We start from the raw sequence: 19729 nt of genomic DNA on the forward strand, positions 1-19729 counted from the left end.
AATGAATGATATATAAAGTTTTTGAAAGTCAGGAAGACTGGAGTTTTGTCCCTTTGTGAAACAGGTATTCCAGACTGCAAATTAACCAAGCTTTCAACTGAAGTCAGTACATTCCCACAGTCTTCTCCCGAAATGACAAGAGTTGGCACCAACGAGCTGAATAGTTAATGCTTGCCAGGGATAGAAGCAAAATTCTTGCTAAAATGGGGACAGAGATGTTTATAAAGCCCTTCTGTAAGCATTGACAATCATGTAACAAGTTTTTCTCCATAGAAGCTCTTTGTTATTGTGAGACAAAAGGAAGACAGGCAAAATACTAGGTTTCTGGAAGGAAAGAAAAATTAGCAGCCTCACACCAGCTGTTTTTTGGTAATTTAAATTATTGTTGTAAACAAAATACACTACTCCAAATGACAAAACTTGTTTAGTGTGGATGATTGGTTGATGAGAACTTCAGCCATGGAAATAAAGATGTTTGGTGTGTCTCATCTGCTAACAAGATACTAACTCTTGACATTTAATGTTTTGGTAGAATAAAAGAGGCATCATCTCAGCCCAGGCGAGAATACCAGCCCAAACCCCGTATGAGCCTGGATTTCGCAACTGGTGACAATGCACAGCACAATGGAGGAATATCCCATGCCACCACACCCAAACCATCAGGTAATGGCAGTAACAATGTGAGCAAAAAACCCATCTGTGTTTGAAGTTTTGTATCAGTGCAGAAGTTGCATGCTTTCTTCTGGAGATTAGTTGTGAGGGAAGATGAAAATGGGGATAGCATAGGAGAGAGCTGTTTGAACTGTTGTTTCTTTGTAAAGTGTTCACATCTCCAGGCAGGAGAACAGGAACGGACCGTCCACTGCTTTAAATGTGTCTTTGGGTCGAAAAGGTCCTTTGTACTAGAAGGTTACCTTGTAATACAGATGTTTACAAAACAGCCATTTAGAAAACCAGAATAACAACTGAAAGTTTTACATGAAGATGCAGAAACCTGAAGCCCACCAGACCTCCATAACCTTATCCTGCTTTTCAGAACCAGGTATTACGACACAATGAGCCTGAAAGTAAAAATCACTGAAAAGAAAAGCTCAGCCATCTGAGCTGGTTTTTTTGTCCAGCAGGGAGCAGCACAATCAAGATGAAGCATTTATATGAGCGTGCATAATTAATATATTTAATAACCGTTTTTTCATATATATATATTATTTCATATATATATACATACCTACTAAGAAAGCCTTATTTTTTGTTTCATACCGTAAGGATCTGTTATCCCATGTTATGGTGAGGGTGGTCCTCTGTCCAGACCCTCATGTCAGTTATTCCACTTTACCTCAGTGACAATTGGTAGCATATTCCACCTTGCAAGACTGGATTTTTTTCACTAGGTATTTAATCAGGATTTCCTTCCTTTTCATCACATCCAGATGTGAATGTTTGATGTCCTCACAGATATAGACAGTAACAGTCTCTCCATTTGCCACCTGCAACTAGAAATTATCTTACACAATCTTGTGAACACCTAGCAATCTCCTCACTATGCAATCAAGGAAAAGGATACACTAGAGATTCCTTGTGTGGCTTGAGTCTTGCATGCTGAAGCTCTCTTCATTCCACCAGTGATTTTATTGTTCGCTCTTTTTTGTAGCCGCATGAACACTTGTCTGTGCTAAGGCAGTGCAGACTGATGTTCCTATGTCTCTTCAGCATTCATATTTTTCTCTTCAGAGAGCAGTATTTAGCATTTTCTTCAATAGGGCTTTTTTTTATTTGTTTTTTGAAGTGCTTGTTGGTTTCAGAGAAATGCTTTCTTCTTTGAAAATTCTTGAATGTATGTTTGGGGTGGTTCATTTAAAGAGTTTATTTGCTAATTCTTCTAAATTTCAGCTGGTAGCAATGAGGATACCAAATACGTGTTGTATAGCTTGTTGGTGTCAGCACAATAGTCTTCCTGACAAAGAAACGAAAATATACTGTGAGTGATATGTAAAGAAAAGAAGTAAGGTTTTATTACAGAATTTAATAAATTAAATCTGGTATTTGAAAAACTTGCTCTGTTGAGATCTATAGAAATGAAATATTTTTGTCATAAAATAGCTTAAGCATGGGTCTTCTAGCCAGAGTGAGTGTTTGAAATGAATATGCAAAAAATTTGAATCTGAAAGTTATTCATCTTGAAGCCAGTATACATGGAAAAGTAGAACTGTCATTTTGATGGAGTGGCATGTGTTGTTTCATTCAGACCACTGGAAGTGTATGAACTTTTACTGTGGAAAGTCAGGTAGGGATATGATTTCTTACAATTTAGTGCTACTAAATGCTAAATATTTTATCTAGTAACAATTTTGCTTTTGGTAGGCTTGAGGCTATAGAGACTTCAGGGGGAGGGAGGATATTTGTTAATTTTGTATAATGTATGAATATCTCATTAACTAATGACTTATAATAATATCCATTAGCCATCTTAAACAGTTTATGGTCAGATGTTCATGAACTAGCATATTAGAAAGCTCTCAATTTCAAATTTGTTCTGAATCTATCCTGCTGGCCCTGCAATCAAGTGTTTTATGAGAAAAGGTCTTTGGAAATGTCATATTAAAATTCAGAGGATTTCGAGCATATGCAGTGGTATTACCTGTATCAGTGAAGTTTTCAAAAAAATGGCAAAGACACAGTTATATCTTCACTGTTGTTTTAAGGTACCCCTTACACTACTTACCTGAGGTAAATAGACAAAGTGTCTCTGTGCCTGTAAAGCTGAAAATACATTAGGGCTTTTGTGATGTGGGCCTGATGGTAGCTTAGTTATTTTTGGATTCTCAGACATTTACTAGCTGGAACATAGAGTAACTGAAGGTTACCAAAACTGATGGTTGTCTTCTAATGAAGTTTAGCAGATTATCAGAGAACTGTCATCAGCATATAAGTGATACTTGAAACAGCAAAGTCTGTCATAGGTATAGTGGTAAAATGTTGAGATTTTTAAGCACATTGTTTTTTTGTGTTTCTTCTCCATAGGTGCTCACATGGATCAGCCGTGCTGCCGAGCTCTGTATGACTTTGAACCAGAAAATGAAGGGGAGCTGGGATTTAAAGAGGGTGATATCATTACCCTCACTAACCAGATTGATGAAAACTGGTATGAGGGAATGCTTCATGGCCAGTCAGGTTTCTTCCCCATCAATTATGTTGATATTCTAGTTCCATTACCCAATTAGGATGGCTGATCCACCACCTCTGACACATATAGTTGTGTCAGTACCACTGCTTTCAGAATGCTGCTTCTTACACCTTACAAGTGCAAACTGCAGTGGTTAGAGTCATCAATTCCTAATGAGCGTCTTTGGTTTACATGTTGTCATACTATGTGGTGGTGATGCGTTGTATCTTCTGAGCTAGCATAGTGTGGATTAGTTTATTGACCATGCTGGCCTGGTAGTAACCAGAGCCATTAGTGAGATGAAACTGGGAAGATGATGGCAAGTGAAACAGGTAACTCAGTGAAATAGCAGAAAGTGAAGGTGGTCTTGGGAAGATAATGCCTATCACTACTGTATTACTTTTCAGTCTTAGTTCTCTATAAAAAGAAGGAAAAGTTCTTGCCATTCCATCTTTCCCTTCCTAATGATACAGTTCACGCAGGTCTAACATTGACTAACCAGAACTGTATCTTCCAACCAAACTGGCTGGCTGTTTTCACGGAGAGAGCTTATGTGTAGACCCTCTGGTTTCTCAGAAAGTGAACCACTGCACTGTGTGTCCTGCTGCTCTCTGCTAATTTTTGTATTCTTAATTATTATTAAAAGGCCTGTTTCCATCCAGAGGTAAACTGTATGCTATGAAATGGGGATTCCTGTAGTAAAAATGTTGGACCACAAACCACCTGAATTTGCCCTTCAGGAACTTTTAGCATGCTCACCAAAATGCCAGTAAATGGGCAAGATGGGGAATAAAACTGGCATTTATTTAATGTTTCTTGTCAAGTCTTGGCAGAAAACCTTGCTGCTTAAGCACCAGATATCCTTTGTAAACTCATTCACTGAGGAATACAGTAACCAACCAAACATGACCATCACTTCATTTTGTTTCTGTCTACCATGTGTTCTTCGAACATCATTTGTGCATACTCTCTCCTCAATGAGGACAAAATAAAACATGCTATTTTTTGTGTTGAGCAGTTAAAGACAAGTGGCTGTATATGCAGAAACATTTCCCATCTGTTTAGTTGGTTCTCTTGTGTTCCTCCTTCCTGCACTTAGTGTGTACAGTGTCGTGCCTAGCTTCTTGGCATTCTTTTGGTAACAGTTGCAGAAGTTCTGTTAGTTTAGTTATCCAGAGTTCTATTTATCTAAACTGTACAGACTCTATCAGAGGTTTAATGTGCTGCTTCGAATGTGCCACTTCTATACTGGATGATGTGAAATAAAGACAAATCCCTACTGCTTAATGTATAAACTATATCATGGAAAGTATTGTTATTTCAAATAAATGCTGAAAGAATAACTTGAATAATGTTGTGGATTATTGCTTTGTTGCTTTAAAATCTGTTGTGGTAACTTCAGCTAACAAAAATTTTTTTTCAGAAGGCCTATTCGTCATTTCCTGCCCTTTTTTTTTGTCATCGTAATTTTGCTTCAGTCACACAGATCTCACACTTATAATGGCCCCTGTACACAGGATAAACTGAACACTGAGCACATTAAATTAATGTCCCAATGACCAACATGCAGTCTTGCGGATACAGGTTATTTCTTATCAAAGAATACTGGTGTTCACAAACTCCCTAGTAAAGCTTGAAGACATGTTAACTTCTAATTTATTTATGGACTGAAATAAAAACAGAGACACTGTCAGAAGCAAAACAGACTTGACGTGAAGAAAACTAATTGATAGCAATTAAAATATTTTTGTATAGTGAGAAAAAAAAGGAGTATCACCTTTCCTGTCCCAGTTCCCAAGCTCAAATTGAATTCTGACTCCTCCCCACCAGCAGGACATGAGCATGAGTAATTGGAGGTTTATGGTCAGTCCATAACATCTCTTTGCTGCTTCTTCCTCCTCATTGTTCTCCACTGTTTCAGTGATAGTTCCCTGCACAGGCCTCAGTGTGAATATCTGCTGATGTGTCATGGATCATCTCCAGCTCATCCTTCTTTAACCTTGATGTTCCCTGTTTCTCACTCTTACTTTCCTCCTCCTCTTATCTCAGCACTATGTACATGTCCCCATGCATGTTGACACACACTGACAAAGTGGAAGAAAAGTCTGTCAGAGATGGCACCTCTTCAAGGCTCAGTTCAGTGTCAGGCTGGACAGGGCGCTAAGCAACCTGGTGTAGTTGAAGATGTCCCTGCTCATTGCAGCAGTCTTGGTCTCAGTGACCTTTTAAGGTCCCTTCCAGCCCAAACTATTAAAAAAACCACAGATACAGATACAATTCCTGGAACTTTTTGTTACAGTTCTGTACTAAATCCGAGGACTGGCCTCCAAGTAAGTTTCAGTCAGTGACTGCCACCACTGATGGTAGCATACTATAGTTAAGAACTCATCATCATCATGGCTGGGCTTCGCGAACGAAGATTTGGGAAGGCTCTATCCACATTTGCTACAGGCGCGCTGGTGACTTATGAGGCCAATCCGTGACAGACATATCCGATTGCAAAAGGCACAGCAGAAAGACTCCTTAGATGGTGTATTCTGCAATACACGGTTCTTTCTGCGTTGCCTTTTTTCCTCGAGGGTGATCCTGCGTGCTTTCTCAAAGGCATCAGCTGCGTTATAGATGGTGTGTCTCCAGGCCTCCCGATTTGAGGCCAGAGTAGACCAGTTATGGTGATCAATATGGCCAAGGCTGAGATGTTGTTTCAGGGAGTCCTTGTATCTTTTCTTCGGGGCTCCTCTCATGCGGCAGCCAGTGGCAAGTTCACCATAAAGCAAGATCTTAGGGAGGCGGTGGTCCTTCATCCTGGAGACATGACCTGCCCAACGCAGCTGTGTTCTCATCAGCATGGCCTCAATACTTGTGATAGCTGCTTGCTCTAGAACAGATGTGTTGGTGACATAGTCTGACCAGTGGATGTTTAGAATTGTACGGAGGCAGCGTTGATGGAAGCGTTCTAAGAGACGCAGGTGGTGGCGGTAGATGACCCATGATTCAGATCCATATAAGAGAGTAGACAACACTATGGCTTTGTAAACACTGATCTTGGTGCTTTTCTTCAAGTGTTTATTACGCCATACTCTTTTATGGAGTTTTCCAAAAGCACTATATGCCTTTGCTAATCTGTTGTCTATCTCTCCGTCAATCTTACCGTCTGAGGAGATGAGGCTACCGAGGTAATTAAACTGTTGGACTGATTTGAGCTCTGATTGACCAATGGTGATGTGGGGATGATGGGGGACATCCTGAGGTGCAGGCTGATGGAGGACCTCTGTCTTCTTTAAGCTGACTTCCAGCCCAAAGAGCTCAGCAGCATCTGCAAAGCAGGATGTTAAACGCTGCAGAGCTGCTTCTGTGTGGGCAACAAGGGCGGCGTCATCAGCATAAAGCAGCTCCCGGACAAGATGGTTTAAGGTCTTAGTGTGGGCCTTCAGTCGTCTTAGATTGAATAGACTTCCATCAGTACGGTATCGAATGTAGATACCGTCCTGATCATTGAGGTCTGCTGTGGCCCTTTGGAGCATCATGCTAAAGAAGACGGTGAATAGGGTAGGAGCGAGAACGCAGCCTTGTTTCACACCATTCTTAATTAAAAAGGGCTCAGAAAGTGTGTTGCCATATCTGACTTGGCCATGCTGATCCTCATGGAGTGAGATGATCATTTTGAGGAATTTAGGGGGACAACCTAAACGTTCCAAAATCTGCCACAGACCTTTTCTGCTCACAGTGTCAAAAGCCTTAGTGAGGTCGACAAAGGTTACATAAAGACCTTTGTTCTGTTCCCTACACTTCTCTTGCAGTTGTCTGAGGACAAATACCATGTCTGTGGTGCTCCTGTTGGCTCTGAAACCACACTGACTTTCAGGAAGGATACCTTCTGCTATAGTGGGTATTAGTCTGTTCAAGAGTATTCTTGCCAGCATTTTGCCAGCAATGGAGAGCAGAGTAATACCACGATAGTTTGAGCAGTCAGATTTAATTCCTTTCTTCTTATACAAGGTGATGATGACTGCATCACGAAGGTCAGATGGTAGTTCGCCGAGTTCCCAACAGCGCACCACGAACTCATGGAATTTGGTGTGGAGTGCAGGGCCCCCATGTTTCCAGATTTCAGGTGGAATTCCATCAATCCCAGCTGCCTTGCCAATTTTCACCTGCTGTATGGCCTTGAGGGTTTCTCCTAAAGTGGGGGCAGTATCCAATTCATACTTTACTGGTTGTTGTGTGATGGACTGAATTGCTGAGTCTTGGACTGTGCGGTTGGCACTGAAAAGAGTCTGAAAGTGTTCAGACCATCGATTCAGAATGGAGGTTTTATCTGTCAGAAGTGTTTGACCATCAGCGCTGAGTAGAGGGCTTTGTACCTGGTATGTAGGCCCGTATGCTGTTTTCAAGGCCTCATAGAAGCCTTTGTGATCACCTGTATCTGCGCATAATTGAGTTTTTTCAGCTAGATCAATCCACCATTTGTTCTGGATGTCACGGAGTTTCTGTTGGAGCTTGCTGCATGCGAGACGAAAGGCTGCTTTTCTTGCGTGACAGGATGGCAGTGCAAGGTGTGCTTGGTGGGCAGTTCTCTTCTTCCTCAACAAGTCTTGGATTTCTTGGTTGTTTTCGTCAAACCAATCCTTGTTCTTCTTGAGGGAGAACCCTAAGGATTCTTTGGAGGATTGCAGGATGCTGTTTTTAATATGATGCCAGATTGTTTCAGGAGAGGAATCTGCAGAATTTTTGGGAATGTTATCGAGCTTAGTTTGAAGGTTTGCCTGGAAACTGTCTCTTACTGTGGCTGATTGGAGATTGTTAACTTGGAGTTTTCTCCTTGGGATGCTGCCCCTTTTTGGTTTGATTTTGATCTTGAAATTGAGTTTACAGCGCACCAGCCGATGGTCTGTTTGGCATTCTGCGCTGGGCATCACGCGGGTATGGTGGACATCGCGGACATCTCTCCGTCGCACCAGGACATAATCGATGAGGTGCCAATGCTTAGAACGGGGGTGCATCCAGGTTGTCTTCAGACTATCTTTCTGCTGAAAGATAGTATTAGTGATGGTGAGTTGTTGCTCTGCACAGAATTCTAGCAGAAGTCGACCATTATCATTGCAGTTTCCAACACCATGCATGCCTAATACACCTTTCCAAGCTTCAAAATTCTTGCCTACTCTGGCGTTGAAATCACCAAGGATAATGATCTTATCGTCTGCAGGGACCTTTTGGGTAAGGAGGCGCAGGTCAGTGTAAAATTTATCTTTTTCAGCAGGGTCAGCTTGGAGAGTTGGGGCGTATATACTAAAGATGACAACATGTTGCTTGTTGTTTAGTGGAAGGCGTAGGGAGATAATGCGGTCAGAGTGACCTGTCGGCAGATTTTCGAGTTTAGGAACAATAGAGTTTTTGATCATGAAGCCGACTCCTGAGAGGTGTTTTTCGGTTCTGGGCTTGCCTGACCAAAAGAGTGTGTAACCGGCACCATGTTCTCTGAGGCTGCCTTCTTCATGAAGGCGAACTTCACTGAGAGCGGCAATGTCGATGTTGAGACGAGCCAGCTCATGGGCAATTAGGGCAGACCGACGCTCAGGACGTCCGCTATCTGCAGAATCGAGCATGGTTCTGATGTTCCAACATGCTAGAGTTAATTTAGGTACACCTTTGGAGGCAGGTGCGTGCCTTTGACTTTTCTTTGTGCGACCACATTGGAGGAAGATGCCCGTTGGTCTGCGGTTAACCAACCGGGTGAAAGTGGAGATGAGCTTTGTTTAGGCCACCTTTTCTAGGCCCCTCTCCGAGTGGAGCAAGCAGTGCTGTCCTTGGAAAGGCTGCTTGGTCGTTCAGGGTGCTGCCTCAAGAGACTGTCATCTCCGGTCAGTCTCAAATGACCAATATCCTGAACCGCCTGCATGCAGGGTTGAGTCTGCGGCTCCCAGTGCATCTTTCACCTGCCGTTTCGACCCTCGCCCGTCGCTACAGGACTTTTTGCATGTGGGTAAAGCCTTCAAGCCTGCGCAATGGATTTTTTAGGTGAGATGCAGTATGCGCGGAACTGAACCCACCCTTTAGTCCTGAGGTTCATCTGCCAGGGCCGAGCGAGCTTGGACGGTGGCAGTGAGGTCCTCAGGATGTAGGTTTGATTAGAGTGACCTTCTCTTAGATGGATGGCCTTACAGGGCTAAGCGAGCTCCATCTGCCCGGGTTTGGGATTAGAGTTGTCCTTCTCCTAGGATGACTGCCAGAAGGCTAATGAGCTCATCCTACCCACAGATTTATTGTATCCGACCCTATAGTTTTGACCTGTCTGGCATGGGCGACCCTACCAAAGGCATGTACCATCGCCAGCGTAGCTCGCAACCACATAGGGGTATACAGGTTGCATTCTTACTATTAAAAACGATTAGGCCAAGTCTTACACTACCTAGTTTTCTGCCATCTGTCTATATTCAATCCCAGGGAAGCACCCGGGATCAGCCCTTTGTCCTGACCAAACTTACAGGATGTAACAGATAAATCCAGGACATACCAAACCTGGGCAGTAGCCACGGGTGAACCAAAGACAAACAAACGAGCGAAACTGTTCTGGCCACCGTACCCATCTAGGGCTCGAGGCCCTCTCTAGGCCCCAGCCCGACCAAGATCTCCAAGCCCCAGAGGAAACTATTATCCACTCTGATCTTGTCCTCCCCCCACCGTGTTTCCTCATATCTTCCCACGCACTACTTACCTGACCACCCTCCAGTCCGAGGACCCCCACAGCCTCCTTGTTACCCCCCCCTCCCCAAACCAGACCGGCAAACCTCTGTGTATTCCGAGGCTTCAATTCTCCTCTCACTCCTTTCTCACGAGGGCACAAGGTCACACCGGCGAAGCTCCCTCTCTCCTTTCCCGCTGGGGGGGGAGGGGACCGGGTGCGGCCCCGCGCGGGACCCCGGGGCGGCCCCGCGCGGGACCCCGGGGCGGCCCCGCGCGAGAACCGCGGGAGCGACCCCGTGGCCGCGCGAGAACCGCGGGAGCGACCCCGCGGCCGCGCGAGAACCAGTTAAGAACTATGTTACAGGTAATTAACTATGCTAATCATTAAGGCCTAACAGTCACACATAGTGTCCTGGCACACCTCTGTTTTATCAGATTATTATTACATAGCATTTGTGAAGGGCATGCAAACATAGGACAACAACCTTAAAGATAATTTTGCATGATTTAGAGCAGAAGGGCAGTTGGCATGCAGTGCTGCCCCACCCTGTTGAGGGGCCCTGTTTTTGAGATCTAGGGAAATGTACTGTATTTCAACAAATGGGGCCAGAATGAATGCACAGAATAGTCAAAAAATCTGTTACATGCCATTACATGATAACATGGGCCTTGTCTTGACATGTTGCACAATTCTTGGCACTTCCATATTGTTGTGTTCTCTGTCTCGCGCAGCTAATCCCTAAAGAACACTTTATTCCTCAGGTGGTGAGATCAAAATCTGACTTGGCCAAGGGAGAGATTACCAGGGCTGAGAAAAGTTTGTATCTAAAGCTTCAGTGCTAGGATGAAGAGGATGATCTAAAAAGCAGGAGGCTGTTTGGTTTTGCATATCAGGTAGTTCAAAGCTTTGTCTGAGGAGTCCTGTGACTCTTTCATTCTAGAATCACATAAGACATGTTGTTGATGGATACAGCATTCTTTTTTCACTGGGAGACTTACAACTTCAGTCATCCTGCCGCCTAAGGTGTATGTTTTCAGAACTATTTCAAAAATGTGCCATGGGTACCTAATTACCAAACCTGGCTGTAGAACTTCTCCTCACAGTGGAAATTAGGAAGTCTACCAGTGCTGAGCTATCAGCTGCCAAATATAGATAAATATTTTAGTTCTGATGTTGAATTCTTTTTTCTGTTGAACCCTAAGGTTTCATGAAGCTTTTACCTTCTTAAACTTCCTTTTTTATTGCAAAATGGATCTTTGTGAAAAACATAGCAAAATACCCCAACAGTTCCCTACGCTCTTCTCCATTTAAATAAAGAAGTGATTGAAAAGGTGTTTTTTCTTATTTTAAAATATCCTCTTCCCTCCAGAAAGAAAGATGGTAGTCACACCTGGAATATTGTATTTGAATCTTGGCTTAGCGATTATACAGACAACTCTCCCTTTGCAGATAGTCATACTGCTTTTCTGGACAAGACTTCAAAATACTATGAGGACTTCTTCTCTGGTTTCACAGTTCTAGGTCTTGCAAATCTTTATGGACATCACTATGCTGAGTAATAGCTCCAGAATGTAGCCTAAGCTGATCATATCTCATGAAGGCAGGGATTAGGGTTTGTGTAGGTCAGTGTGGAAATGGGTCTTCTTCCCAGCATGGGGGTAGGCTGATTTTAAGATAGGCAAATGAAATAATGAATCTGGGCATATTCCTAGGTAACACTCTGTAAAAGCGAGTACATTCTATAGACATGTTTAATTTTCTATAAAGCACCAGTAGGTTGTCTTAGACTTCAGCTCAGAATTCCTAGAATGTTCTGTAATTATTTTACTGCTTTTACGCTTTTAGCATTCTGGTAGTTCAAGTGCAGACTTGGTGGAATTTCCAGAAGGCTTTGCTGTCTTTCCTTGCCATTTGGTCTAATGTGTTGCAGAAGATGGGAACAGTGCAGTGCACTGTAGTGTACAGATAATTTCTTAGCTATTTAATAGTATTTCCTTGGAAATACAGCACAGGGGAGCAGATCAGAGAAAGAGCAACTTCTGCCATGCCTTGCTAGAGCTGCTGGTTTTTGAAAGGTCTGACAGCTCTGAGACTCAGAGAACATCTGCCTTTCAAGTGCTTCTAGGGCAGACAGTGGACAAGCTGAAGTCCTTGTAGTAAGAGCCCTCTCCTGGTCCGCAGCTCATTTGGTGGGTTAGTGGCAGCCAGCCTCATGCTTCTTGTAGTCACTTGCTCAGGGCTTGTGTCTTTTTCTTCACCCTTTATGAAACCTGGAATTGAAAGGAAGCACTAACAATGCAGGGAAACATAAAGGGGCTCAAGCACCTGTGCCTCTGCCCATCTGCGAGCTGTGAGACTCCAGGATGGGCTCTCTGACAAGATCTGCTTTCTTGGTACCTGCAGAAACACCCTGGTGCTGCTTTGGGTCACTGAAACTGGAGGATTCAGTGATTTATCCAACTACCATGCGCAGTGCTATCTATGAGACTTTCCTGCCCCTCAGAAGTCATAAACCTGTGGCATTTCCTTTGCTAAGAGCATTCACACAGGCAGCAAGATCCTTCAGTAGGCAACAGCTGTAATAAACATCACTGAGAGCTTTTTTATTAGGGATTCTAATGATCCCCATTGTCAGTCTGTCTCCTCCCACACCAGAATGGCAAGAAATTTGCTGGGCACATGAGAAGAGATGCAGAGAGAGAATGTGGCTTCAAATAGGGACCCTGTCCCTGGGCATTGCAGGTCTGCACATCCCTGGACTATAGGCATGTTTGGCATACCATAGCTATTCCTATTTTATCTCCTTGCTGCAGCGAGCATCAACACCAGGGCTGCAAGAGTGACCTCCTATAGGCCTGTGTTAGCTCTACTCTAGGTGCTGAGTACAGGGGAAGAATCACTTCCCTGGTCCTGCTGGCCACACTATTCCTGATGCAGGTCAGGATGTCATTGGCCTTCTTGGCCACCTGGGCACACTGCTGGCTTCACATTCAGCTCCTGTCAGTCAGTACCCTCAGGTCCTTTTCTGCCTGGCCACTCTTTCCCCAACCTTGAGGACAACCCCAGTGCTGTCTGGGGTTGTTGTGGCCAAAGTGCAGAACCCAGCACTTGGCCTTGTTGAACCTCATGCTGTTGGTCTTGGCCCATTAATTCAGTCTGTCCAGGTCTCTCTGCAGAGCCTTCCTACCTTCCAGCAAATTGTCACTCCCCCCAATTTGGTGTCATCTGCAAATTTGCTAATGGTAAACTCAATCCTCTTGTCCAGATCATCACTAAAGATATTAAATAGGACTGGGCCCAACACTGATCCCCGGAGGACACTAGTGACTGGCTACCAATTGGACATAACACTGCTAACCACCATTCTCTGGGCCTGCCCTTCCAGCCAGTTCTTAAGCCAGCCAGCATCTGGGCTGCCAGCTTTTCCAGGAATATGCTAAGGGAGACGGTGTCAAAGGCTTTGCTGAAGTCCAGGTAGACACATCCACAGCCTTCCCATCATCCACCAGGCGGGTCACCTGGTCATGAAAGGGAATCAGGTTGGTCAGGCAGGACCTGCCCCTCCTAAATCCATGCTGGCTGGGTCTGATCCCCTGGCTGTCCTGTAGGTGCTGTGTGATCACACTCAAGCTGATCTGTTCCATAACCTTGCTGGGCACTGAGTATCAGGCTGACAGGCCTGTAGTTTCCTGGATCCTCCTTCCAGCTCTTCTTATGGATGGGTGTCACAACGGCAAACTTCTAGTCAACTTAGACCTCCCCAGTTAGTCGGAACTGCCAATAAATGATGGAGAGTGGCTTGGCAAGCTCTTCCAACTGTTCCCTCAGCACGCTAGGATGGATTCCGTCTGGTCCAAGTGGCTCAGTAGGTCACTAACTGCTTCCTCCTGGATTACAGGTGGGCAACTCTGCTCCCCATCCCTGTCTACTGGCTCAGGAGGCCAGTTTGTCCTGAGCACAACCTATCTTATTGAAAATTGAGTCAAAGAAGGTGTTAAATACCTCACCCTTTTCCCCATCTTTGGTGACTATATTTCTCCTCGTGTCCAGTAAAGGATGGAGATTGTTCTTTGCCCCTCCTTTTGCTATTAATGTATTTATAAAAACACTTTTTATTGTCCTTTACAGAATTGTCCAGCTTGGGTTCTAATTGAGGTTTCACCTTTCTAATTTTCTTTCTGCGTAACCTAGCGACATCCTTAAATACTTCCTGAGTTGCCTGCCCCTCTTTCCAAAGATGATACACCCTCTTTTTTATCCTGAGTTCCTGCAAAAGCTCCCTGTCCATCCAGGCCATTTGTCTTCCTCACTGGCTCATCTTTTGGCACATAGCTTGCTCCTGCGCCTTCAAGATTTTGTTCTTGAAGTGCGTCCATCCTTACCGGACCCCTTGTTTTTTCAGGGCTGTTTCCCAAGGCACTCTCCGAATCAGCATCCTGAATAGACCAAAGTCTGCCCTCCAGAAGTCCAGGGTAGAGGTTTTGTTGGTGCCCCTTCATGTTTCACTGAGTGTTGAAAACCTCATCATTTCATCGTCACTGAAGCCCAGACAGCCTCTGACCACCACATCTCCCAGAAGCCCTTCTGTGTTTGTAAGCAGCAGGTCTAGCGGGGCCCGAGCCCTGGTAGGCTCACTCACCAGCTGTGGCAAGAAGCTATCATCCATACACTCCAGGAACCTCCTAGATTGCCTCTTTTCCACTGTTTTGAGTTCCCAGCAGACATTTGGCAGGTTAAAGCCTCCTACAAGCACAAGGGCCAGGATCTTATAATTCATCCATGTCTTCATCCTGGTTGGGTGGTCTATAACGGACTCCGACCAGGATGTCGTCCTTGTCGGCCTTCCCCCTGATTCTTACCCACAGGCACTTAACTTTATCATCACTAACCTCAAGTTCCACAAAGTCAAGAGACTCCCTAAGATACTGAACTACCCCTCCACCTCTCCTACTTCGCCTATCCCTTCTGAAGAGCTTGTAGCCATCCATTGCATCACTCGAGTCATGTGAGTCATCCTATCATGTTTTCATGATGGTGACTACATAGTTTTCCTGCTGTACAATGGCTTCCAGCTCCTCCTGTTTGCTATCCATACTGGGTGCATTGGTGTACATGCACTTCAGCTGGGCTGCTGACTACACTCCTAGCTCGGGCTTATCACCCTTAGGCTCATCTCTGGAGAGCTTGGTTTCACCCCCTTCAAACCTTCAAACATGTTCGCAGCTGGAGCTGCAGATTTCCCAAATTTTTATTTTTTTTTTAAGACAGGTAGAACATCCTGGGTTTCTGCTGAAAACAGTGAAGTCACAGCACTGTAAAAGTTAACTGGTATATGCTGTGCATCAGAATACTTGGATATCCACAGGCCTTCAGTGCTTGCTGTAGAAGCTGCCTCCAAAGCTTGGCTGTTCCATGCATCAAGGAGAGGAAACTAGTTACAATTCTGTGTGACTCTTACACCTGTAATGGTACTCAATATAAAGTACTTAGTACGAGACATCTAATGGTGGACATGACAATACACAGCTTGCATGATTGACGCTGAGTTGATTGCATAAGGAGAATTCCACAAATACCTTGGCTAGATTTCAAACATTTAACATACATTCTGAGCACCTACGTCTAAAGTTTGTTTTCTTGAAGTGCCCACTGAGGTTCCACTTAGCCCAGTGGCCATTGCAGGTTTTGTTTGTAAAGTTCCTCTGTCTATATTACCCAGAAGGACTGAAGCCCTGGCAAAACTCATCTATAACCCTATGCAATTGATGAGCTAGATAATCCACTGCAAGCAGAACCCAGTGCAGTATACAATCATATTTTCTTAATTTATGTTGAGATTTGCTGGACAATTTGATCTTTAATACCTGTCAATCAAGAATTGTAAGCACTAATTAGCTGGGCAGTCCCAGTCAAACATTTCATATCCCCATCTTCCTGGATCTTCCTGAGATCACAAGAATAGGAAGAAACCCAGAAGGTCCTGGGTAGTAATGCAGGAAGTATCATATGTCTGAAGCTTCAGCCCATATATGGGGTTGCATGATGAACATGGCAACTTTAGAACAGGAAGAAAGGAAGTTCAAACAGCTAGTAGGAAGTTTTGCAACTAGAACTATCCTCTCTTATGCTGAATTTTCAGGTGATGCTGGGAAATGAATACTCCCTAAACTATAAGGGAACAGCAGAGTAAGAAAAAGGGACAAATTTTATTTATCTTCTATTCTTCTAGAGAAGGGACTTTTATTCCTGGAATTTCTCTGATTTTAGCCTGTAAGTGAAATATAATCAGAGGTGCTTCTAGAACAAATAGTGATACAGAGAAAAGCATACTTTACTTCTTCAGCATGAGAAAAGAAGGTGGCCTTTCACAGCTCTTTTCCAGTAGGCTATAGTAGCTTGTTAGCAGCTCCAGCTACTTTAATGCAAATTTGAACCATGAGGAAAAGATACAGTAAGACGTAGACATCAGCACACATCCATGGTGATGTCCAAAGGAAAGTGCAGATGCATCAGCTTCATCAATCCTACAGTGACCTTCTGATCCAATGTTGTACACAGTTCCTGTGTGATGAGTGGGGCAGACAGAAGGATAATGCTAAGGCAGCTGATCAGCTCCTCCAAGTCCTGTAGGCGAGTCCTTTAAAGCATGGTCTTCAAAGAGCAGAATGAATTACAGATATAAAGTAAACAGAAGGCAGCTGGAATGCTTATGCCATCATTTTAGCACTCCTGAGCAGGAGGATAAAAAGCCTGGTACACCAAATGAAAATAAAAATACGAAAACAGCTTAACTCACAACGTCCATTACAAAAGACCAGAAGCTGCTATTTGCGGCAACAAGTTAAGTCAGCAGCACCTGTATTCAGTTAATTAGAATAAAAAGAGAGTGTTTGACCTTAGAGCTGAGAAGGAGTGTGTCAGTTTGCATACATGGAGTTTGCAAAAAGTCCTGGGAATTCTAGTTAACTGAATGGCAACACCAGGTGCTGTTTATTACCCTAAGAGGTTAATAAAAGGGGAATGCAGAGAGAGAGCTGTACGGAGAATCCCAAAAATTGAATCATGGTGTGTGCAGCCTCATTTCTTCAGTGCTCATATTTGCCATAGCTATCTCTGCTGTGTGTAAAGCTGAGATAGCTGTTAAAAATGGGTATACTTCCAGAGGCATGGGACATTATAGATCATTTCACCATGTCCTCAGCATTCCTTCTCCCAGAAACTGCTCCTTGCTTTCACTTTGGAGCTTCAGGAAGTTACTATTTGCTTTGACCTGGAAGTCTAGTAGAGTCTCTTCTGTTTCCCAAAATCACTAAGGTCACATCATACCTGCTCTGTTTAAGGTTGTAGGATGGGACTCAGCATAGATTTGATTTCCCATGCTGGCACTGTTGCCAGAAACTGAATAGTGCATTTAGTTTTAATTCTCCAACTGTACAACAGGGCTGATAATAAATCCATATTTTACAGAGTGCTGAGGATATATATTAATGTGCATAAACTTCTCAGAGACTTGAGGAAAAAAATCTGTTGTTTTCTTTGTACAACTATGTTATCCATCCAGCCAAAACAAAATTTATGCTTTTACTCAAGGCCAGCCATTTTGATAGCTTAAGAATATTTACTGTGTATTAATACTCTAACCTTCAATTGAGAGACTGAAAACAGAATAAAGCTGAAGGTATCTTCCACTGAATACTGGGATGTTGTTTGGCAACCAGGGGTATTAATGCACTGCAATTTCAGAGGTGTCTGGAGGTCACAACTTCAGCACTTCACTTGACTGTGAAGCCAACTGGTGGTGTGCTCTCCACATCCTCGTGTCAAAAGGCCTGCCAAGTAATAGTGCAATAAGCATCACTGGTTCTATTTCTATTCTTATTCTCAGCCTGCAAAAGTAATAAATAATCTCCATCTTACATATTTTTCATTTCATTATGTCTAAAGTAACTTTGTGGAATTCTTAAATTCCCTGTAACCCAAGAAAAGCTCTCACTTCCTGCTACTCTGATATTAAAGTAAAAAGAGAGGTATGAGATCTACTTATCAGGCCTGTATGCACACTTCTAGAGATTACCAGGAGTAATCTTACTAACTAATAATACTGTTCCTGGTAATTAATAATAATAGTAGTTCTGGTAACAAAAAAACCCAACAACAACAACAATAATAATAATCATAATCAAAATCCTGGTAGAAACTGGAAGCACAGACAGGTGTTAAAATGTTCCTCCTTATGTGGGACATTTGCTGAAGGTCAGCAATCAGCTACTACCACCTCTGTGCAAGTATTTCCAGTTTGCACAAGAAGCTTTTTATTTATTGGCTGAGGTGAAACTCTTCTTGATGGTGTGCAACTATCAAGCTTTTTCTAAGCTTAGATCTTAGGTCAGCAGCCCATTTTTGTCATAGGGAATTAGAGGAGGGAAAGACTATGCAGAAGCAGGAATTTCACAAATTCTGCTGAACTTGTAGGCTCTGATGAGATGTAGAAAATGTAACAGAACATGCTTAGTTCCTATTTTCATACCTTGGAAAGCCTTTGATGATATATAACATTGCTGCATTATGAATATTGTTCACTGGAGAAGCCAGACTGTTTCTTCAAGCTACATACCATGGTACCATCACCTTTTCAAGACGTGCGAGAGATCTAAACCTGTTTTTAATGAGTCCAGCATGTTTCAAATTAAATACAGCAGTTGATCTCTTAGATTTTGGACCATGGTTCTTGATGCACTACAAATACCTGATTTTTGTTACTGTTTGGTGCTAATACTGTGAGACAGTAGAGGGCACCCTGCCATTTAATTTTAGTGTTAATAACTTTTAAATAGATACATTTTCTTTCTGACATTAGAAGTTTTAAAGGATACTGTTAACAGACATAGCGATTTCTATAGATAATAGCCATTGTGCAAAGATAATTGTGAAAATCAACTTTTTCAATATCTTCCAAACCTGAATATTAAAATTTAAAAAACCCCAAGCACACAAAACTGGAAGCTGTAGAAATCTCTAAAGCTCACCCCACCTAATATAACCCCATCTAATATAACCCCCATCTGTTATATTATCATGTTGTAGGCAATTTTTTTTTATATTGATTTTAAGAATGGCTTAATAAAACATGCCTAAGGGTTGAAAAGTCCAGTAAAAGAGTTGAATAGCACCCTCATCACCCATCTGTCCTGAATGAAGTTATTTTTAGCTGTCACTTAGCTACAGATCCTTCCAGCCCAAAGCTTTATATTTCAGCTTCATGATTTCAATCAGGCACATACATGCTTATACTTAGCCTTTTTCTTCCCTTTCCCCAGTATAATCATAGAATTCCAGATGCTAACCTTCAGAAAAACCTAAAATTAAAAAAGAAAAATTAGAATAACTTCTGAAATTGTTCATTCAACACAAACAAGTCATCACAAAATACATCTGTCAACCTCTAGCTAGAAGGAAAGTTGCTTACTTTGGGCCAAACTGTCTCAAGGAATATATTAGAATATAAAAATTTTGACAGTTCATAGCATCTTTCATCTGAAGTTTCCTAAATATTTCACGTATATTAATTGAGGTTCCTTCTAGTAGCAAAATTTTTTTATTATACCAAGTTTTTATTATATCAGGTTGTGCTGGTTTAAAAGTTAACCAGCAGGGGAAATGAACTCAACTCAAAAGAGAGATTATAAGTCAGAATAACAATTTAATAAAATAATACAATAAGTACGATTATACAGACAAACAATTGGTTTTAACCCACAAAACCCAAATGTATAACCCAGCACCCTGGGGCATGAACAGAGTGGTGTTCCTTGCCCCCCCCCCCCCGAGTCCAAAGTAAAGGGAGAGGGGAAAAACCTGCTGGTGGGAGAGTGCTGTTGCAG

At 42.8% G+C, this 19729-nt stretch overlaps 1 protein-coding gene and 1 long non-coding RNA gene across 2 annotated transcripts in view; one reads left to right on the plus strand and one right to left on the minus strand.

Annotated features, from left to right (window-relative positions):
- SH3GL2 (SH3 domain containing GRB2 like 2, endophilin A1) overlaps nucleotides 1-4515 on the plus strand; it is a 91770-nt gene extending 87255 nt beyond the window's left edge. The window contains exons 8-9 of the mRNA XM_064641700.1: nucleotides 533-663; nucleotides 3022-4515. Coding sequence (XP_064497770.1) covers nucleotides 533-663; nucleotides 3022-3221 — 331 coding nt within the window. The 3' untranslated portion in view covers nucleotides 3222-4515. The remainder of the gene's footprint in view (nucleotides 1-532; nucleotides 664-3021) is intronic.
- LOC135407023 (uncharacterized) lies at nucleotides 361-19245 on the minus strand. The gene is made up of 2 exons (XR_010426644.1): nucleotides 19130-19245; nucleotides 361-1954 (listed from the first exon to the last, which is right to left on the minus strand). It is a non-coding gene; the product is annotated as an uncharacterized LOC135407023 (long non-coding RNA).
- Between the last annotated feature and the right edge of the window lie 484 nt (nucleotides 19246-19729).

This window comes from Pseudopipra pipra, chromosome Z (genome assembly GCF_036250125.1).
Source record: "Pseudopipra pipra isolate bDixPip1 chromosome Z, bDixPip1.hap1, whole genome shotgun sequence".
NCBI lineage: Eukaryota > Metazoa > Chordata > Aves > Passeriformes > Pipridae > Pseudopipra > Pseudopipra pipra.